Raw genomic sequence first — 23,459 nt, forward strand, 5'->3', positions numbered from 1 at the left:
CAAAAACAAAGCAGGTTTCCCTTCGCATGCCACACCAAAACAAAGCAATGTACACGCATATACAAGCTCAAATTTTGTTTTAATCTATGATACATTTGAGGTTATGGAACACTGTTATTATACAAACTCCGGTGCTCAACTATGAGACAGGTATTACACAATCAGAATAGAAAAGAATACAAGACAGACACACCTGCACCGGAGATGTCCATAATATATCGCCATGGGGATGAAAAGGCACGAAAGGCAGTTTGTTGTGTTAAAAAGAAATATCCAAGCGCTACCGAACTATACACTTTCTCACAGTCCCATAGCCACAGGTTACCCACAGCATCCTACTTGATAACACACACCATTTCCTTAGCTGCCACAAAAGCAGGAAGGGACCACACACCAGTGTAGTCATCACCAGTCCCCCCACCATGTACTTGTAGAAAGAAAAGCAGTTTCTCATTCGTACATTCAAGTTGGACACAGAGGTGTACCCTTCCTCTCCCCCACCACCACAAGCATCTTGAGATCACCCACCACTGGTCCTTCCCCCCATGTATTTGTTAGTATTTCCGCTACTGCCAGAGTTTTGCAACAGAAGTCACACGCGCCTGTAATGCTACAGGTACATTTTTGGAGCAGTGCTGCACTGCACAACTGTACGACACGGATGCACGAGGCAGACCCAGCGGACACATTCAAAGGCCGCAGTTTTGCAAAACCAGAATGCGTTTCCAGATGACACTATGGGAAGGTCTCTGCCATGCGGACCCTAAGAAGAAAGCTAACTCGTAAATCTGGCACACAGAAGTGCCAGGCGGATCCGTCCTCGTTATTGCTACAGAAATCAAGAGCTGACACAATGCCACTTTGGTTACAATTGTAACGGAAGCTTCGTATATGGCCAGAGTTTTGGTACTTTTTTTGTGACAAAACTAAGATAAATGTGCGATCACAGTCACGTTCTAACGCCACTTCCTTTTTTTATGCGAGAATGGTAACACGTGGTTAGTCTACATACCTATCAGAAAGATAATTGGCAAATGAATCAAAATGAAACTGCTGCTTGCTAACTGCAGTGTTTAACACAGCTGAACTTCGCTCCAAGAGCTGACAGCCACTGAACTCTGTATTTTGCTTATGGAGCAGTGTGGCTATTAAAGCTGACACTTCCAAAGTGTCCCGAGCTGAGGCAGGGAACCACCTCTGAAATGCTAACCAAACGGAAAGGTCACTTCACCACACACTTTTCTTACATCTCAACGCAAGACATTCTTCAACATATAGTTCCAGGTAGTACAGTTGGGCTCAACAGAATTGATGCCAATCACCAACGCAGCTTACAAGTAGTTAAGCTCTCATATCGTAACGTTGAACATGTCTAATTCATGGCCCATATGCAACACAAAAACAACTTGTGGTGGGAACGTACAGCTTTAGAAAAAGAGAAAATGTTGTACACAAGACTACCCCCAACAACTCAAGCATGTGTGGCATTACTATGTTCACAGTGTAATAGCACTTTGTAACATTGCCCTTCCAGAACTGTAACATTAAGACACCATAGAGCCTGCATACAAATAGATAGGCACACAAACTATTTACAGTCGACTGACCTTTTTCCTTGCTTCGAAATATCCTTTGTACAAATACACTATTTTATTCCCGGGCACACAAATATTCGGAACACAACTAAACTTACATAATTATATATACACACACACAGAAAATTGCCATTCCGATTAGCCCATGGAGTTCAGGCTAGTGTGTGTGTAAGGTGCATTAAGCGGTACCTTTCTATTCCTAATCTTCTAGTGACCCCGCCCTTGAGAAATTTATCACGCAGTTCCTCCAAATTTCTACTTTGCTGGAAAACACTGAAAAAAAATTACAACAAAGCTTTTCGCTCAAGATACGGGCCACCATGATTCATTCTTTTGATATGTCTCTCCTAGTGCGGAAACAAAGGAAAAGAACAATCACCAACATCTAGGTACATAATAAACGCTTGGGGGTGACAAAAGTCTCACCAAATCTTGTCAAAAACATGCGTGCAACACAGTCACACCCCCCTCGTGCCACATATAAAAACTGTGCGCGTTACGTCTTTACCACAACCATACCCAGTTTACAACGGGAGCCCCCCTCACTAGAGAGGGTCACTTCACCTACAGTAACAGCTGCATCAATGTTTTCATACATGGGCCAAAAACCTTCTACTGAGTAACACGCATGTCAAAATGATGTCTCACACTGAAAAAGGGGCACACGGAGAACCTGCTATCGGAAGCTTCTTTGGAATACGGGAGGGCGTGTAAAGGTGAACTCCACGTAACGCCACACAAAAGAACATTACAGCCAACACAATCCGTTCCCAAATGCCCTGCAGATTCCTGATGATCTAGTACGTCATTTTTGCTAGACCTGCTACAAAAGTATGAGCAGTGCTCGCATATGAAACAACGGTGACGTGAGTATGCTATGCACAATCCAATTTTTCAGATACACTGCAAAAGAGAGAGAGAGAAAAAAAAAGATAGCCGGGCTCCTGAACATAACTGCATCCACGAAGCCTTGTGTGTTGGCAACAAAGACCGAAACGAGGGTGTAGAACAAGTGAACCGGTCAACAGCGTTAGGGTGCTCTGCGTTTTAGACTAGCATGTGTCACTGCGTGGATAACCCGTAATAAAAGCTTCGTGTCCCGAGCATTTGATGGTCTATTCTGGCAACATGGTTACTCCTAAAGAAAAGCAGATTTGTTACGTCAATTCACAAAAAAACAAAAATCCGTTTGTACTCTATGCACAGCGCTAGACAAATGGACTGATCAAGTATCCCGAGGGGACAGAGAGTTTAACTCAGAATGCATACCCAACACACACGGACAGGAACAAAGACAACTACACCTTTTGATGAAAATAACAATTTCTCGCCTGCTACTAATTTGCAGTACAGAAATGGCTCAAGCAGTCTATTGCACTCTGGTAACAAATAGGGCCCCCTAGGAACCAACTGACATACACACAAACACACACAGACACGCATAGACACACGCAAATTGCCCATACCAGTTGAGCTAATACAAAGAGAACAGCTTCTTGAAATTGGCACATAAGGAATTTTTTTTATACACAGATGTCTGCATGGATCATCTCACACAATCACTTTACACAAAATATCTCTTTGAAGCTTTCCAACTGCGAGAGTACGTTGGGTCAATTTATCATCGTTTGGGAAATTGCTCAGAGCCGTACGTTACAAAGACGAGCACCAATAGAGTAGAGGAGCACAAATGTAATAAAAAAAAAAAGAGGGCAAAAAAAAGCAGAAAAGCGCAGATAGATTTTTCTCCCTTTAAAAACTACAGGATGCTCATGATCATCCGATTCTTTACCTTCCTTTAAACCATCAAACTGTTTTGCACTTTGAAGAACAGGTACAGGCTCGCCCAACACCGAGAATCTTGTGTCACTCTCGCTACTGAAAAAAGAAGCTACCCTAGCGGTAATGACATCACAAAAACACTATTAGAAAAAAAAAAGAGAGAGAGAAGTGTTATTTGCCAGAAATGGTACAAACCCGGGAGAGTGCCAAAAATTTGGTGCTCCTCCCAACACGCAACGACGAGCGCTACAATGCTGCAAATTAAAAAAATTAAAACGTGCAGGATGACCAGTCATCAGTTTGTTGTGTACACTTGCCTTTTTTTCTTCATATGCATATGTGTACTTATATATATATATATATTTGTATATATGTGATAGTATACTTCTCAAGAGAACAAAAATTCTACAGCAAGAGAAAAAAAAATGTAGTGGGGGGAAGCAACCTGCCTAGGGACAAACAACAAACTGCTGAACGGAGCAGTTCCACTACAGTGATGCGCATAGCAGTGTGGTCGTCGCAACAAAGAGCAACAATGTCCGTTTCCTCACAAGTCCCGAGCAGTAGGTGGGGGGTAGACAAAGAGTCTCGTTTTGCCTTGTGTCAGTAGCAAAAATAAAGATCTGCGTCATCCCAAAATTTTTGTCTTCTCTCAACCTCGTGCTCTCGGTGGGGCCACCGCTGCAGTCACCCGATGCAGGGGGCAAACACCACGGCAGCGGAGAGGACGGCCCAAGGGCTTGGAGCAGGCAGAGCAGCGACGGGGGAATGCTAGGAGCTCTGCAGCGAGCCATTCATTTGGGAGCCCGGCGACATGGGAAATGCGGGCGACACGGCAGCCCCCGCAGCAGCATTGTTGGAATTACGCAGCACCGTGTACACGTCGTCCACTTTGCTCAGCTTCTCAAAGAAAGGAACGAGGTCCCGGAGCTCCGTGTCCGACATGTCGTCAAACCATGACCCCACAGGCACCTGAAACGGTACCAGATATCTTTTTTACACGCGGTACAGTGTCCAGGAATACTGATCCAGCCAACACTAAAGTCTAAAATAAAATGTGTTTCCTCGTTTCATGTTCACCCTGAATTAGTAGGCGCAAAACCTGCCTCCTAGAATACCAGCCAGTCAGTCAGGGTACTCATCGTGCATCGTTTAACAGAACTTCCGTCATCCAAATAAGTATGACCATTGGGGACTATCCTTGTGTTTGCTGACCAAGAGCGAGGGAGGCTCCGCCTCCTGGATGCCGGCCAATATGAGGACCGCGGAGGTCAGGCACTTCCCAAGCCTCTGCTATCACCTAAGAGATGGCTCAGCGTTACCGTTGTTTCGCGTGTCGCAAGGCTTCTGCCATGGCGCACCAATCTAACCAACTGCTGAACGAGACTTGAGCAGGAGTGTAGCTACCGTTATTCCGCCTGCCGCAAGGCTTCTGCCATGGCGCACCAATCTAAGAAACGGCTTCACCGTCCGCCAACATGGGAACGAGGCCAAGCGGGAGTCGCGCGTACGCCGGTTAACGGACGGCAAAGCCGTGGGTTAGATTGGTGCGCCATGGCAGAAGCCTTGCGGCAGGCAAAACAGCGGCAGCTGCTGGTTAACGGACAGCGAAGCAGTTGGTTAGATTGGCGCGCGCCATGGCAGAAGCCTTGCGACACGCGAAACAACGATAATGCTGCACCATCTCTTAGGTGATAGCAGAGGCTTGGGAAGTGCCTGGCCTCCGCGTCCTCCTATTGGCCGGCATCCAGGAGGCAGAGCCTCCCTCGCTCTTGGTCAGCAAACGCAAGGATAGTCGTCTGCAAAACTGAAGATCGATATGACTGGCTCATGCAAGGATAACGGACAAAAGCATGCTTTATTAACAATACAGTCAGAAGTATTCTAAACATTGTAAAAGCACACTGCAGGGAGGTTGGGCACATAGTAATCCATTGCTTCATTGTCAAGAAAATTGTGTTTTCTGTTTCTTTCTTGTAAGCTCCATTTATCAAAAGCAGCTTTTTAGCACAAGCCCAAGTTGCCAATTAACCTAGTCCTGCAAAGTATGTAACAGTATATTTTCCAAAGTACGCAGTATTGTAGCATTGATGTAAATATATTCCTCGTGCATTATTACTATGATGTGCAGGACACTGAAATGCAAAGTTTGCAGGACACCAAATATCACAAAGTTGACAAGAGTAGCTTGCATTGATCACCCCATGCAAGTGGCATTCATGTGACAAGTAGAGTTAAAGGATGCAAATGGTACATTTAATTGCTCGTAATAAAGCATTCTATGTTTCATAATCATTTCACTCTAGGAACACTCCAATGAGACATTGCATTGGTAATGAACGTATTTCGAGAAATTTCAATCTTAATGTCATGGACAGCAGTGCCCTAAAACAGCTGCGAACATCATGATGATGATGATGATTTGGAGTTTTATGGTGCATGAGTGACTGTGGCCACGACGCGCCAAACAATCGCGTACATGAGACAAGCTCGTTAAAAGCTAGAGAGTGCTGACCATACCCACGCACTGAGGCGAGTGTCAACTGCAACCAGGTTCGGCAGCTGTGAACGACATCAAAACTCTCGAGTATGTCAACACTGACAGGCATGACGACACCTGGCCCTTGATTAGGGACGAGGCATTGTCGCTTCCCCTGATGATCAGCATGAATCCGACGACTGTGAAAAACCCAGCGTTGAGAGAACGTGCGAAGTGTACAGAGAATGGCCCCTGCTATTTTTTGCACAAAAGAACAATGTTTGTCGAGCTAACGCCACAGGTCTGAGTATACAAGAGCTTTACGCAAGTGGCAATGGACAGTATCATATGTCCTCCAAGGTAAGCATAGGCTTTGCACACAGCTCATGGCTCATCTGCGCTGGAGTTTCCTTGATCCGGATTCTCTCTTATCAGCAAATTTTTGCTGGAAACGTCAGGTGCCGGATAAACGAGGGTAGATGGTATGAGACGTAGCACATCTGAGTCATATGTCCAACATTCAATCCTTGATGATGAAGCACTGAGCATTACTTTCATGCACTAACAAGCTGTACCAAAAGTAGATAGATATTGCATGTCTAACAGAATGCTTGGAAATGACTTGAAGTAGACTTGAAGTAGACTTGAAACACTGTGTGTCGATGATGTTTTACACTGTGTGTCGCAGGAGTCTCCACTAGCATGCGCTATTGACCCTGTACCTCAGTATTCCTTTGGCTGCAATGCCTTGTGTTTTTGAAATAATAAATACATAAAATAAATAGTCACTGCAAATGGATTGCAAAGCATCTATAAAGCACTTGTTTTCATCGTAGAAATGTGAAGCCTCTGATGTCAAACTCTGATCACCTTCATCAGCACGTAGCTTGAGCCAAACCTAACTGTGTAACTGTGATTAAGAACAATTAGGGATCCATCTCCGAAATGTCTCCCCAGTCTGTCTGCATCTGAACAGCATCTGGTACAACGCCATCACACATTATCACAGCCTAGCAGACAGCATACCTGCACGATTGTGCACTTCAAATGGCAAATACGATGTCGGGAGGATATTCATTTATGTGAGGTGTGTGCAAAGCAGTGTTATACTACACAATGCCGCTACGTAACCACTACTTTTTCCAGCAGCAGAGCAGCAATCGCACTACTTTTTGAAATCGGTAGCGGACATGTATTTCCATTACAAATGCATGGTACTGCGATCCTGTAACGTAAGCAGCTTCATTGCACTAAGTCTCACACTGGGTATTCTCAATACCTGGTTGGTCTCCTTGCTCATGTAACATTGGCACACGTACAGTGCAGGACAAAAGTTTACGGAACGAACAAGCAGTATATTTTCTCCTCGGCACGACACCCTAGCGGCGGGCCGAAGTGGGCTCGTACACTCTGGTTCACTCGTTCAGAGGGAGGGAGAGGAGTGCGCCGGTAGCGACACCAGTCCAAACCACTTCTCGAGCACATTCAAGCAATACCGAAACCGTTGCTGTGTATCGCAACCAGCGCACCCACCCACCCCTCTGAACGAGTGAACTCGCCCGCTTCCGTGTCGCACTGAGGAGAAAATACACCGCTCGTGCTTTCCGTAAACTTTTGTCCAGCACTGTACATATCGCCACCTTTGGTTTACATACTACCGCGTATCACAATAGCACACATGTAAATGGAGAGACCGTGGCTGGATATAGCGAGCAATTTTGGCAAAAGTAGCAGATAAAGTATCACGTTACCTTTCATGCGTAACAGCAGCAGTATCGCATTACATTAAAAAATGTGTATCAATAGGGTCATTCCATGCGAAACGTCCCGGGGGGCGTCGCTCGACCCCCTCAGACCTTCATGAAAAAAATTGTGTACTTTTTATTACGTATATAACGTCATCTAGAGATTCTGAAGTCCAATTACTGTAGAAGTGTTTTTTTTTTCGCGTTTTTCGCGCACACCTCCAAAATCGCGAATTTAAGTTCCCGCGAATAACTCTGGCCATACGAGGGCGAAAATCGTTCGGCGTTCGACGCTATACCGCGACTACCTGATACTTTCTACTCCATGTAGCACAGGCAGTTTAAGCAAGCGCAGAAGATTGTTTTATCCCATCAGGCAAGATGAAAAGAAATGAAAATTCATCATGCTTTTGTTACTCCTATAAACGCTTTGCACTATACATGCAATATACCACTATACCACGAAGCCAGAACATGCCTTTCCCCGCATTCTCAAAACCAACTTGAATGATAGTACCACATCTCAACTGAACTGGTCAGTGCCCCGAGTGATAATTAATAAGAACTGCTAAAATAAACTGGCTAACTTGCACACGGCCAGTACTATGGCCTCCTACAGGGTCCCTAAAGGCCATTTGACAGGACCTTTCCTCCTATCTCTGTGAGGAGAAGAAAGGAATAGACCTAGAATGCCGCAATCCACGTGAACAACGGATGTCTTAGTACGTGCCGAAATATGCCCGAGTATTGACGGCGGCACGACATGCAAGAGCAAAGCACTCCCGGAAACCTGTGTCGCGAATTTAAGTTCTCCCGAATCAAGCAGCTCTGCTCGAAAACGCGAAAATATTTTCCACGCGGAAAAAACCACTTCTACAGTATTAACCGTCTCGAGTTTACAGCCCTCTCAAGTTGCGCTAAATGCCGCAAGCCCTATTTTATGATTTTTTGCTGAAGCGTCCACGGAACCCAGAAGCATTCTGTAAACTGTAAACTCTGTGCAAAGAATAGGCTCATACAACCTAGGCACACAAATTTACATTGCTAATAATTACGATAGTTTTTCTGAGACGCGAATATGGCGAAAACACTTGACATTACTTTGGAGTGCTGAGCGTCCTGTCTTTAGCCTGATCGTCGCGAAAAAAAAAAAAAAAATCACGTGGTAGCCAATACATGTACGAAAAAACTGGCGTCTCAGCTGTAACGGTTTCAGAGTAAAAAAAATGAAGAAAACGTCAATTTTGCCGAAAATGCCTACATTCACCCTAAAAATTCGCGCTGTGGAGGCCGAGGTGGAAAATTACCGACAGTGTAGACAGTACAACATTTCTCAAAATCTTGAGGCTTATATTTTCTAAACGCGAGAAATTATTTTTTTTTTTACATTGCGCACAGTGCATGTGCTCGCGGCACCCTAGCGTGTGACCCTAGCGTGTGACCCTAGCGTGTGACCCTAGCGTGTGACCCTAGCGTTCGCTCAAGGGAAGGAACACTGTCACACTGAGTTTTCTTCTATTTATATTGTACTTAAGAGCTCGGAATGTGATCAATTACAACTTTACAACAGTACTACAAGCTGGAGCAGGTGCATTGAGGTGCCGTTCTAAACACTCGCTATCAGTCGCTAAGTGCATGGGTGGAAGGTGGTGGTCCTCTTTGTACAGGGGGCTCTCATTAATTCAAACCCCTATAATACAAACTTCCTGTTAATCCAAACAAATCTGAAATTTTTGTTTGACCCACTATGTTTGCAATGTATTGAAAAGCTGCTTAATTTAAACTGCACCTCTGCTTAATTAAAACGTTTTACTCCCTTTTACAACATTCCTGCCAGCAAAGAGCAGCCAACACGACAACGCTTTCACTAAGCAACGCTGCACTGGCACTACACTCGCGCAAGGAAACCCTAAAATACCGAAAAGGCACTCCTTATTTGGTTACACTGACTATAGACAGTACATATCTTCCTGTAAGTGGGTCAGCCGTGTAAGGGAAGTCAAAACTAGCTTTACGGTTTAGGGTAAAAAGTAGGGGTGTGCGAACCCGAATATTTTAAGTTGAATCGAATGGGGGAAAAAAATTCCGAATACCGAATCGACTATCGAATATTTGTGCAAAATTTTCAATATGTGACTTTCGCACTAAAAGTTTCCATTTTGTAGCCCATGCCTTTAGTGTAATTTTTCGAGCATTAACTGTCACAAGAGAGACACGCAATTCTTCTGTTCAAAGCCCCTACTCTTTAATGTTACATGAGAGTGCTTCCTGATTTTCGGGTGAGCCTACACTTACTGGAGTGGCTACCTTCATTTCAAAATTTTATGCCAGACAGTAGCATATTATACGGATGAGGCTGTAATTGTTTCAGACAACCACAGGCCATTTGTGAAAAAACGAATCGGCATCCTGCCTCAGCTTTGTCATGAACACCTTTTAGTTTCTTTGCACTCGCCCTAGGAAGTTGCACTACTGAAATTTTAGATGCAAAGGACATCTTTAAGACACCCTTCTTGTTTGTGGGCTGTAGTCATTATTCAAGAGTCCTAACTTTTTAAAGGCAACCTCAGAGACATCAAATCAAGGTCTCTCGTCGGCTCCGCTAAACTGCATGTGGGAGGGGCGCCGCTCCTTCCACAGACGATGTCTACAAAACTAACTTTGGATGACGTTATCTTAAACTAAACACCGTCCCGCCTGTGTTGGTCCTGCAGCGAGGGCAATTTTGTAAAGCAGGCTTCTCCTCGTGCACGGAAGCATCAGGTGAAGCTCACTTTCGAGTTGTGTCGTTCATATTCGCGGAATAGTCCAATATTCGAAAAATCCAATACTGGATATTCGATCCGCGAATCGAATAGTTCGAGCGTTTGATATTCGATTCGAATTCGAGAATTCGAATATTCGCACACCCCTAGTAAAAAGTCTTCATGCAGAATGAGTCTGATTATGTGATACGAGGAACTTCATGGTTTACTACTAAAGGTGATCAGCAGTGTCCATAAGCAATGTGACTATCCTTCAGCAAGACCACAACAGTGTGCCCCCATGACATATTCTCTTGTGGCATACATTTAAGACGCATGTCGGATAATTCAAACAAAAACCACGGATCCCCATTAGTTCACATTAATGAGAGTCCACTGTAACTGCCGCTAACCTCTGCCACCTAGCTTACGCAGGAGCAGAACACGTGCAATGAAGACCGCAATGCAGTGGCAATGAGCACGGCTAGCTTTCAAGGGAAAATGCTGGCAGATCTAACTGAGATCATTTTTCCTTGTCTGCGATTTTCCCTGACTTCAGCTGCTTTTTAGCCAAATTCCCTGACAATTCCCTGACTTTTCCAGTCACATCAAAATTCCCCGACTATTCCCGGTTTTCCAGGTTTTCCAGGTTGGTAGACACCCTGCGAAGGGTTCCCCTGCATCCAGATTACTCCATAGCAAAGATAAGCTCGCAGCCAACACAGGGAACGTCGTAACACCGAGGAATGCAATAAATTCGCTCATAAAGCTTTATGCAATGCGCTCACAGCAGAGCACTGCACGGACTTGGGCTTGCCAGAATGCCAGCACCCGGCCCCATGTGCATCGGCAATGCATCGGCCAGGCCGGGCAAAGCCGCCACCTTTGGGGGCTGGGCAGGGCTCGGGTTTGACATTATGGACCCGGGCCCATACATTGTCCTAGATCGGGCTCAAGCCTCTGTGACCCCACCGTTAGCTAGCCCCGGTCAACTTTTACAGTCCACAACACCGGGCTGTGCCGGGTCGCAGAGAAATTTCTCTGGCTTGGGAAAAAAAAAAAAAAGGCTCTTACACTATTGTGACACGCATGCACTTATCTTCTATAAATCGCCAAAATTTTTCTCCTTAGATTAATAGGCGATAATGAAGTGCACTTCTGAAGTGAAGTTTTGTTGCAAATTCCACTTACAAACACATGTGCACACACACAAATGCATAGGTGCAAAATGACATGCAGGACACCATAGCTTGTTGAAGCACAGAATGTATTCTTCGTACTTAATGTGGACTGTTGCAAACTATCTATGTTCTCTGTGCAGTGCTCTTCAGTGCTTTTAAATGAAGGATACACGAGAAGGTATTCACGAACCCTCACGAGGCGCAGTGTCCCTCAGGTTCATATTTGGTGTTGCCATTTCACTTCCGCCTTTCACAAGTTTTCCATCAATAAACTTGTACAGGCAGGCTATTTGGCCAGGGTCCCATAGCTTCAATTTGAGCAGCAGCAGCCGAGCAACAGCAGCGACAGGAGCGGCCACACAGCACTGCGCCGCCGAGCAGTAGAAAACCCCTCCTGCTGTCGTACCCAAATTTTTGGTTGCTGTGCTGCCCGTTGCTCGGCAGTCGGACTTGCGTGCCAATCAGGTATTTAGGGTTAGCAAGGCGGTGAATGATTGCTTGAATGCGCGGTTCTGAAGGTTTGTGGTGTCTATACCAGGATATAATGGACACGCTCGTAATTTGCAGCACATTGTCTACGCTAGGAGTGAGTGCTCGATCATCAATACCGCATGAAGTGCCGGCTCTCTGGACATAATTCAGCTGATTTCTGTTATCAGTTTCAACTAATAAAGCGTGCGACAAAACCTGCGTGATATACATGTTCTACGGCAGTGTTAATTGTGACAGCTAACATGTTCGCTTGCTGTCGACTAAGCACTTGATGACCCATCACTTGATAACATTGAAGCAAACTACTACTACGTCCACACGGCAAAACCAACTAACTGTACCGTGCTTCCTCTGGTATGGCTCGACGGCATAGTCAGACAATGAACTTGTTGCCTTGTCAAAACAAGTAGAAACGAGCGATAACAAGGAGAAGGGCTATCTGTTTTTGTGAGACAGCTTTGTTTCATCAACAGCAACGTATGCACTTGGTTGCAGTAAATCAAAATATCGAATGCGCGTAACGAGGTGACATTTATACGACAAGATTGAGTAGAAGAGTCTGCACACTGCCGCAGTAAAGGCTGCTATGCACAGCACTGCGAAAGGACGAACCTACGTTGAACGTAAATATGTATGTATTTTCTAATAGAGATGACTAATAAATATATATTGAATTGAAACGTCACGAAAGTGACTACACATCAACTATGAATCAGTGAGGTAATACGAGGCTCAGACCATCACTGCAATCATTTCAAGGTTCACTTCCGAGCTTCAAATGCACAGTACCTACACACAAACACTATTCACCATTCCCATGGTATAGGATTGCATTCCTACAATGGGTGTACTAGAAGGATTAGCTACTGCGTACACCTTCGTAATGTCCGGAATGTAAGCAATAACGCAGTTGCCAACATGTTTCGCGCCACCTACTGCAGCCACCAGTTCAAAACGGTTCTATGGGACGTCTCCAGCAGCAGAAAGCTTCCATATTGCTGCGTTCCTGCTGCTGTTCGCACAAAGCTATGGGACTCCGACCTTTCCGCAGCATGAAGAGCAGCTCTCCATGTCACACACCAGTAACACTTTTCACTTTCACTTGACTCTGTACTTTAGACTATGAACCGCCTCCTCCCAATTATGAACCACTCTACATTCTAAAAAAAAAATATTCTGAAAACATTGCTTAAAGGCTTTCTGTAAAAAATTATGGCTTATAGTAAACTACAAAGAGAATTTATGAGATTCTGTTTGACCACTTACTGCATTGTCTGGGTGGAAGATGTAGGATGCTGGTGAATTGTCGATTATCACCACTCTGTGCAGGTCTCGACCTAACCTACCAAGATCCTGTAGAAACCAAGAAAAACGTTTGAAAGGAAAGACTGTGCAAAAACTCAAGACATCTGTAAACTACTGCATGCACAAGAAGTGGGCAACAAAGAAAACATAGTGAGGTCAACGAATTTCACATCACGTGCAATGACAAACACCTTCCCAATGAAAGAAATTAACAATGAAAGATGAAAGTCGCTGAAAAGGTTAGCCAGCTGTAGGACTCGAACCCACACCTTCTGGATTGCCGGTCCAGGGCTCTACCAATTGAGCTAAGCTAACACACCTCCCCAGTGACTTCCAAGGGTGTGTCATCTGAAGGGACAAACCAAGCACACTCTCTCACTCATCCTTCTTTCACTCTTACATTTGTGCTCATTCATACACACATTCATACGACGGGATCGACGCAAGCGGCAACTGCTGAACATGAGAGAACTGATGTTCTGAGGCTGGAACAACATAGAGGGGACAAATACAAACAAAGCCTCAAAGTCCTACAGCTGGCTGACCTTTTCAGCGACTTTCATCTTTCATCGTTAATTTTTTAGGCAATTGGAGGCTTGCTTTGTATTTGTCCCCTCTATGTTGTTCCAGCCTCAGAACATCAGTTCTCTCATGACCTTCCCTATCTTGTACCTGTTGTACGCGTTACAAGCTATTCCAAGCAAATGAATTTCCACTGCACCTTGGGCTTGATTCTGATCACACGATCCCAATAGAGCAGTTCAAGCACACCGAAATATTAAGGGTAGTTTCATCTATAATCGACAGACGGGCGCCGGTCACATTTTTAATTTTCGAGGGAAAAATATATACAGTGTTTCTTTTTATCTGCAACTAAGTTTCATAAAAACGGGAGTTGGCTTAGGGCGCTTTTACTTTTGTCATTGGATTACTCGACAGGGGCTGTTACTACGAAACCGTATCTTTTTCCCTCAGTTAGGGGACTAATTAACAAAGATATTTCAATCAACTTTTTAATTATTGACTTAAGGGAGCACATTGCAATTGCGATATTAAAGCCTGATGTCCACATGACATGCTCGAGGCACTGATGAAGCACAAAGGTAATCACGATGCGCGCTATGGACCTAAGTACGTATTTGACCGCTGTCATCTACTGTAAACCGCAAGTGGTTGGCAAAAGAGCGCCGGCAACGCTGATGTTTCAAAAGAAATACAAAACAAAGATCATGAAACATACCGCGATAAGGGTTCTCTACATCACGTATGACGCTTTTCTGCGACGTTAAGTGAGGCCGGAGATATCGACGTCACTGTCGCTCCTTTGCAGATTACTTGCTGTTCACAGCAGACGACGGAAGTAAAATACTTAGGCATGCAGCATGCGATGTGATTACTTTTGTGCTTCATCAGTGGTTCGAGCGCATCATGTGGAGATCAGGCTTTAGTATCGCAATTGCAATGTGCTCCCTAAGCTCAAGAATTAAAAAGTTGATTAAAATATCTCTGTTATGACTGAGAAAAAACACTGTTCCCTAGTAGCAGCCCCCGTAGACTAATCCAATGACAAAAGTAAAAGCGTCCTAAGGTAACTACCCTTTTTATGAAAATGTATTGCAGCTAAAAAGAAACACCCTGTATATAATTCTGTGCATCATAAGAGGCAAATGGGTGCTACGTCGCCAGTTTATGTTTTGTCTACTTTGCTTCCTTGCGAGCCTGGGCCGAGGGACATTTCTTCTGGGAGGTATTGTCGTGGTGAAGATATGGCACACTTCACTTCTAGTAAAACTAGGCATTCCGAATAGCGTAGAAAATTTAGGGGAAAACATTCTTGAAAGTACTATATCGTGCTTCTACTACAAGTTTGCAGCAATATTACGCAGGTGCTCAGCTCCGAGTTGAACACAATGTTTTGCAAAAAAAAAAAAAAAGAGCTTTTTCTCTCTCGATAATTCCTCATAACTCCTATGCTTCCAAGTCTGCCACGTGAGAGTAGGAGGGGCACATGAAAACCCGAAGAGGAGTTCGAGGAAGAAATTGCATGACAGCCGCAAAGGTGGCGTCAAGTCTAAGAGCTTTCGACGCTTAGAGCTCTGGTGATATTTCCGAGTACGCTCATAAATTATTTTGAGTCACAACTCGTGGTCCCGAAAAATTATTTCATATGATTACTCTCGATAAGACTCGTCGATGAAGCAACCTTGCACTTCCTGGAATTCTAAACGCGGTTTCCTCTCTGCTTTTGGGCCCACTCACCTTCACATAGTTCCCCCTGTAGAAAACGCAAGACTCCCGGAATAACCTTGCTCGAAAGACACCCCATTTGTCCAGCAAGTCTGCAACTGGATCTGCATACTGCAACAAAAAAAAAAAAAAAATTCAAACTGTCACTAAAAGGAATATGCTCTGAGAAACTAGATGTGAGTGGAGAGCGTACCTTTGCAAGGCTGGCTGTGAATAAGACACATTCATAAGCGTCGCCAACTCGCTGTAAGAACTCGTCTACATAAGGCCTCTTTAAAACATAAACCTGAAAGCAGAAACATAGTGAATACACAACAGTGACAACACGCAGCAAATATATATATACAGACATACACGAGACAAGTTCTGCACCAACACCAATATTGAATAGCAAGCGTGAAGTACTGGAATGAAATCACTGACATTCAAAGTTTCGCTTTTTTTATACTCAAGTAAGCCATCGATACGTTACTCCTTTTCTATTGTTCATTCAACTACGCTGCACAATACCTGTGGCTGCTGCTGTTGATAATGACTGAATGATGGAGAAAAGTATTCTATTTGCCTTTGGGACATATGGCTTTTTGTTAGTCTATGTTTGGGACATATAGCATGTGTAACTGACAGACTGCGTGTTACGCAAAGGTCAGACATGAAAAGAATTTTAGAAAACGCGAAACTTCTTTTCACACTTTTGCACAACAGGTCGCAGTAAGGGCAACTAGGTCCATACCTGGTGGACTGTGCCATCTATTTCAACAGGAACAACGAAGTCTGCATTACTGATGGGCTGCAACAAAGAAAATCAAAGCTACAGCACTCTTATGCTACATTCACCTACAACAAAAAGTCATTACAACTTACGCAGATGTAATAAAGCTCGATGCAAAACTAGATATTACTTTGACACAGTGTTGTTCTCAATGATCTAAAAAAAACTGAGCAGGAAGCTTGCTGCTACCAGGTAGGTCATCTAAAAAAACTGCTTAGTAAAAACCACAATCACAGTTTTAATTTTTTTACCAATATTCTAAGACCTTCCTGCACAGCCTAGAGCTTATGCAGCATCACACACATTTTCGAAATGCAAGGACAGATTGTGGCAACCTCGAGTTGCACATGGAGGATGCGACGTTCAATACAATTTAGCGCGCCCAACCAAGGCAGAAGAGCAAAACAGATTTTAGGGACAAATTCCTAAACCCACACACATTTTCCATACCTTGAATGAACTATGAACCAGGGTTTCATCTAAGTCAATGATGAGACAAATTTTGTGCACGTCTTGGTGACGCACGGGAGGCAATAGGAACTTTCCCTGCAACTGAAACAGAAAAACGTCAGCAAACACAAGAGTACAAAACATCCTCGCCACAACGGCGAAAAAGCAAGGTCGCAAAATACCGCGCCAACCTTCTCAGCACTTTGCGACGGCGGTAAGAAGGTCTACGACTATATCGCTGCTGGCACAACTACAAAGCCGTCACGGTAGAAGCAACGGTAGCATAGCGTTACACAACACTGGCACTCTAATGATGTAGTGCTTAGTCTTTACCAGGCTAGTGCTACTGATTCTGTTATACTCCTGCACAGCATACTCTCGAGCGAGAGCAGACGCCGGCGCCGGATGCTGGGCCTGTTGCACTTGAGTGATTGCAGACGACAAGTTAGCGACAGGCTGGGACGTTGCTAGCTGCTGTTGTGGCGCTGCCTGTTGCGGACGCGGAAATTTCGGCACCTGTATGACAGGCACAGGAACCTGGATTTCCCAACTTCAGCAATAACTAACCCCTTCTAGCGTTATTGGCAGTCTCCCATCCAAGAGGCACAGCGCTAAACTAATAAAAACTATTTTTTACTCGCGCTTTATTATCACCTACAACAAAAAGTCATTACAACTTACGCAGATGTAATAAAGCTCGATACAAAACTAGATATCTCCCCAATTGCACCATGTATCTTTTCCAATTTTGCTACCACTGCAGAATACTGGAAATGGCAGTACAAAAAGATCTTACATTTTTTGTTATGGTCAGTAGCCTGTTAATCGACAAAAAACTTAGCAATTTTGGCTTTCTGTTGCAAAAGCAGTGCAAAATAGTTGGCTAATCAGGAAACATCGGTGCATGGTCGGAGATGTTTTTTTCCTCTCTCACCCCCTCTCGACAACGAAAGAAGCTAAAAAGGTGTGGCATCAAATCTTCTCACACACGAGAAATTTATTACATGGTGGCAATATAAATTTTCACCGACAGACAGGAAGTTACCACAAACATGGTGCAAAAGCCCAATTGTAAACTGACCTAAGTTGCGTGAAAACCTGCACGCTGAATTCGGGGGAAGTAATTTTTTATTTCCATCATAGATAATGAAAGACCCGCTCGAAAGAACGCTACTATTACTTGCTCATTTGTACTAGCAAAAATGGAAAGCCAATTTTTTAACAATGGTCAAACATTTTACATTTTCTAGCATTTTTAACATTTCTAACAGCAGGCATAGCCAATATCACTAGAATTAGCACAGATAACCAAGAGTAATGGTTTCATTTGCTTCAAAAAACCAATACAATCTCCAAATACTATGTCGCATCTTCCCGCATGAAAACCTTTTTTTTTTTGTGTACCTCTGAATAAATATCAAAATGCTTCCTACCAATGCCAGTACCATCGAACCCAGCACTTTTTAGCATGCAAATACAATGACGGGGGAGGCCTGAATGGCTGAAAAACGTCGAGTATGCTTTCCATGTATGCAAGCAAAGACGAACTTTTAGGAACCGAGGAAACTGGGCTCACTCTAATCGTACGCACGCTGAAAAATACTGGGGAATACGGTAGTTAGCAGCATACCATATGCTTTAGAATCTTTATAAAATATAGCATAGCATGGCAGAGTAAGCGCCTGTATGAGATCAACTTTTGCTATCGGTACACTACCATACGTGCATTTGCCCAGATAGTATAGCGTGCAGCAAACAATTTGCCATGTGACACAGCAAAAAAAGAGTAATATACTCCAAAAGAGGGCAAACACGGTCAAGTAAGTCGTGTGTGTACAAATATACGAACGGGGTGTTGCCCTGTGAATGTCCACCCGTGCCAGCACGCCAAGCTCGGGAATTACTCAACGAAGGCGGAACACTGTGTTGTCCACATAAAGCTCGGAAGGAGATTCAATCACGGTAGCATTCAAAACGATAGAGCATCATAGTGCAAAGTTAAAATGCAAAACGTACAAAATCCTATATTCAAAACAATCAAAATGGCTGCAATAACAGCCACTTGAGTGTAATGTGTCTGGGGGAGCAGCGTCTCAACCGCCCTTTTGATTGTTCTACGTACTGGATTCATATGTTTTGCCTTATAACTTTGAGCTAGCATGTTCACTCACTTTGAAATTTACCACGACTGAATCTATGTCAGAGCTTTATAAGCAGAAAAACAGAATGTTCCATCTGCCCCGAGTAATTCCCCGAGCATGACATGCAGGCACAGGTAGACTTTTACGGGGCAACACCTTGTATATACAAAATGAAATGTCACATGCACTGAGCCACTTGGAGAACATCCATTAAAAGTAAGTCTCACAAACATTCCAAAACACACGGTCAAGAGGGGTTCCTTGTGTTTACAAACAACACGCTGTACATCCGAGTCCACTCACCTTCGGGGAGTATTGTCCATTTTCCTCCGCGATCACCGGGTTGTTAGCACCAGTGCTGTTGCTACCGAAGCAGCAGAGCAGTGTGTTTAGAAAACCTCTCTGTCTGGGCTTTTTTGTTATCGCGGCTGGAGCTGCACCAAAAACGATTTCGGGGAGCAGAGCAAAGGAACACGTCAGCATCACCATCAAAGCATAAACTGTCTTTGAAGCTTAACAGCAACACGAATCAACTACTTTTTCCCTGTCTGCGACAGCCTTTCTAGAAGCGCGGAAAATCCCGCTCAGCAACCAACGAGCCTGCACATGTTCCATATCCTCACGCACATCTTTGCATTTTTTTTTCTTTTTCATACAAATTTTGCAGAAAGTCTTAAGGTCCGAGGCATCCGTAACACGTCGCCCTTGGGAATACTATTGCCAAAGGACACTCAACTTTTATCCTGTCGATGCTTACCCAAGCAGCGCAACATCTCGGCCCAATATTGGCAATACCGGCCCAATATTGGTCCGACACTGGTCCACGTTGTGCTGCCTGGGTACCGACAGATTTGAGCACTCAGCAAGCTCACCAGCGTCACCTCAGCTTGCCACCTTGCTTTCGAGAGGCAGAGAACACGATATAGCTGCACACCTTGAGCTTGTGCCGGTTGGGGCGACGGGGGTGTAGGAAGTTGAACGGGACTGGGAGAACCGGACGACGTGGAGGGATGAGACGCCGAGCCGGCAGAGCCCGGTGAGCCAGCGGACGCGGTCCCAGATTTTGTAGCATCTTGCGTCCGGGCGCCGCTTCCCGGGGTCCCACGAGGGGAAGAGGCTGCGCTTTCTCTCGCTCTCGCCGAGGCAGGGCCCTTATTGGCTGGAAATGTACGGGCATCACCACTACACTAAGTGTGCCCCCAAAAGATGCCCTGCTCGAGCCAGAAAGCATTGTCAAATTGCTGTTACTATTCAGGCTGTAGTTGCACAATAGCGGCAGTTTGCTACGCCTGGCTGACGGCCAAGTAGCCGGCAGCTATTGCCGAGGAAAAGGCAGCTTTTAGGTTCCTTTTTCCGTCAATACGGACCCAACATTAGGGTGGGCTAAGTATTGTGTAAAGTAGGGGTGACCCTATACAATGATGAACAAGCCACTTTTCCTGTGAGACTTCATAGAATCTGAAATCTGTTGCCCACCCTGCAAACAGAAGCTATTCCAAAGTATAAGAGACTAGGCATTTCTTTAAATTGCAGAATTCACTTGAGGGACTGAAATGGGGGGGGGGGGGGGGGGGGAACTAGTTTTGGTTCATCCTCCTCTGTTTTTATAGAGAAAGGTTTTTCCGAACATCATTACACTTGCATCATACTGCTGAAACACCTTAACCAACCATACACATCTTTATACAGAAAACGTAACGGGACAATTTAAAATTTGGATATGTATCCAAAAATAAGATATAGAATATTGTAACAACTACAGTTTTTATGCAGCAGGCAGAGGCAGCTTTTCATTCTGTGCAGAGTAGCTCCCGACAACACGCAACAATATGGTCACCATGGGGAAAACACTTGTTACATGTTTTGTTGCAATGCCTCCAAAAGCCTTCTCTGCCTGTGCAGAAGGGGTTTTAATGAAACAGCTGTTACACGAGGTAGAAATTTTTGGCCATTTGTCTAGGCTTCTGTTTACACATACTAAAGTGTTCTCCCACATCAAGTCCAAAAAGTTTGCTCTGTGTTTGCAGGACCACAGATTAAACAAAAATGTGAAGACACATTATTCAACAAATATAACAGCCATCTGCAACATCAACATTACACATATTTGCTTCCTCTGCTTGTACCTGGACCTAACATCGTTCCACAGAATTATGGATCAAACTTGCACGGCACAGGGCTATGTCATTCAGTACGGCATTTCTATCATCAATAAGAGCCACTAAAATTGACTTCGGCTGCCATTTGCGTATCTCATAGCAGTAGTTTTCAGCAACTCAATGGTGTCAAGAGAGATGCAAAGGGGCGATCATCCTTGCGTTGCACGTATCCCGCAGGGCTGTTCAAGACTGCTACAATTCTTGCACCTCATAATTATACAAGGGCAACGAGATACACATTTGTGACAGTGACGAATAATGCAAGCATCTTTTACATCCAAAATATGCGCTGGCCACTTAGTTTACAGAACTACCAAGAAATCTGACATACATGAACACGACCAAAACTTGCTTTTTAAAAGAAAATTGACTGTCTAGACATACAATTATTTATAGGTAGCCGACACCGCTGGCCCTTCAACCTCCCAAAATAGTCCATCCTCCACATAAAACCAAGCAGTTCCAATTCCAAAGTTTTAACTTCTACCAGTGTTCGCTGGCAACTGTGCGGCAGCCATAGAAACCTTACAATGTGTTTGTAAGACCTCTATAAACTAAATCAGCAGAAAATATGTCAGACGCTCTTCGTGCCACACAGCTAACCTCGAAACACTGTAAGGTCCACAACAGTCTTGTGAGCTAACACCCAATGAGGCTCAGCCCACTAGCATATTTGGGAGGATCAAAGACCTGGAGATGCACTACTGCTTCCAAGAGAGCAATGAACAGAACAGATAAATAAAACAATGTAATACGTAAAAGAGAACGACCTACTATATCTTATCATACCGAGGGAACAGAGCTGAAAACAAGCTAACATCTGCAGATATTGCACAATATGGTGGTGCGATAGTGCGCGATCTCGGAACATCGCGCCAACTTAACGCTGGGACATCTCTTACCTTCACCTATCTTCATTAGCTTCAGTCCCACATTTAACACGAAACGATGTCCTTTCAAACTACGACACCAACTGTGGACATTTTCTTGTCTTTATGCGCTCACGAATGGCCCACGTCCAGGATGCATCCAAGTTACGTAGTACACAAATATATAAACACTCAAGATATGCACAAAGTGGCGACACACGCAACTAGGCTAGACACATGACATCGGAAGTTCGAATCCTTAGCACCAATTGTTACAATCAACACAAGGCAAAGCACGTGCAATACGGACATGGCGCGCATTGTGTAATTTAAGAAAAATTATGAGACCAAAGCCAGAGAGCAAGAAAACGCACAAAACTAGAAGCGCTGCACGACTACAGCACCTTTACGCAAACGGGATAAGACCTTGGGCCGTCGGGCACTTTACGCCCACGAATACTGGAGCCACGAGCACGCATTCAAACCAAGTGTCGTAGTAATCACAAAAAATATTAACAACAGGACAGACATATACCCATGAATGTGTGACGCGTTGTGAATGCCAGCCAATATTGTAATCGTAAACACCCCAATTGGCGCAACGCTGCGATGTGCACCACCATCACCTGTCGCATGAGACATTTCGACGGCGATATGTGCAATTCACGAAAGGAACACGTGCAAGTCGTCGGCTACTTCTAGCGCTTGCAAACATTTATACAGGAGCCTCAAGCTAAACGCAGTTAATAGGCAGAGGAGCGAATGGGTGGCTAACCCTAAATTGCAAAAGATGTTTAGACTTTGCCGAACTTGTAAGCAGCCCCTGTTGCATACAAGACATAATGCACAGCAATCAGAATCGGTGTCTGGTCATGTGTTTACTGCATCGCGACACTGTAAGTATCGTACAGTCTACAACACACGCCAAATATTCAACGGCGACACTACCTCCCTCTTTACGTTACAAGTGAGGAATGGCGCCATACTGCTGGGTACCCACCTCTATCAGGAGGAAAATTTGTTAGTTGTTCCTCTTCTCGGTTCACTTGGGTTATTATGGACGTACTGTCCATCGATCCCAAGTATGCTCCTCCGTCTACAGGTATTTTGCTATGTTAAGAAACGTATAAAGTTTGCAATAAATTAAAAAGTTTCAAGATCTCTCACGGGTTCCTTCCAACTCCATGTTAAAAATTCTAGGCCTGGCGAGGGAGTGCGAGGATATCGCACTGCGCATGCTCAGAAAAATCACGCTGCTCAAAAGTTATTTAAAGAAACATAGGTTGTAGGGAATTATTTTCTTTTTTTCGGTACACATATAAAGTGCTAACACGACGTTGCGTTAATAAAAGAGCAACATAAATTTTGCATGGCTGCGAACAACGCCCATTTTGGAGCTCGAAAATTCCGCCGGCTCTCTCTAACGTGCTCTCATGCCCTCATACCTAAACTATGAACGGCACTCAGGCGCGATTATTTTTACTGGCAAGATGTGTTT

At 44.3% G+C, this 23,459-nt stretch overlaps 1 protein-coding gene across 5 annotated transcripts; it reads right to left on the minus strand.

The window, feature by feature from the left end:
• Positions 1–60: 60 nt before the first annotated feature.
• On the minus strand, positions 61–23,306 carry LOC135377468 (carboxy-terminal domain RNA polymerase II polypeptide A small phosphatase 1-like). 5 transcript variants are annotated; one of them, XM_064609883.1, is made up of 10 exons: positions 22,497–22,609; positions 19,868–20,092; positions 19,237–19,367; positions 17,126–17,308; positions 16,793–16,894; positions 16,304–16,360; positions 15,764–15,856; positions 15,583–15,681; positions 13,285–13,371; positions 61–4,349 (listed from the first exon to the last, which is right to left on the minus strand). In XM_064609883.1, exons 1-10 carry the CDS (start codon positions 22,594–22,596, stop codon positions 4,149–4,151), a joined length of 1,278 nt encoding a protein of 425 aa, XP_064465953.1. In that variant the 5' UTR covers positions 22,597–22,609; the 3' UTR covers positions 61–4,148. The 5 variants fall into 5 exon arrangements, with proteins under 5 accessions (XP_064465953.1, XP_064465954.1, XP_064465956.1 ...); XM_064609884.1 differs by lacking the exon at positions 22,497–22,609 and adding an exon at positions 21,995–22,394; XM_064609886.1 differs by lacking the exons at positions 19,868–20,092; positions 22,497–22,609 and adding an exon at positions 22,962–23,306.
• Between the last annotated feature and the right edge of the window lie 153 nt (positions 23,307–23,459).

The sequence above is a fragment of the Ornithodoros turicata genome, chromosome 1 (genome assembly GCF_037126465.1).
Source record: "Ornithodoros turicata isolate Travis chromosome 1, ASM3712646v1, whole genome shotgun sequence".
Lineage (NCBI taxonomy): Eukaryota > Metazoa > Arthropoda > Arachnida > Ixodida > Argasidae > Ornithodoros > Ornithodoros turicata.

Bases quoted from the DNA above. Each gene is read 5' to 3' on its own strand.
- LOC135377468 (XM_064609883.1), bottom strand. From the start codon at position 22,596: ATGCGACAGGTGATGGTGGTGCACATCGCAGCGTTGCGCCAATTGGGG. The intron at 16,361-16,792 runs GTATGGAAAATG...TCTTTGTTGCAG, and splicing joins TGGTTCATAGTTCATTCAAG to CCCATCAGTAATGCAGACTT. The intron at 15,857-16,303 runs GTATGGACCTAG...TTCTGCTTTCAG, and splicing joins TAGATGGCACAGTCCACCAG to GTTTATGTTTTAAAGAGGCC.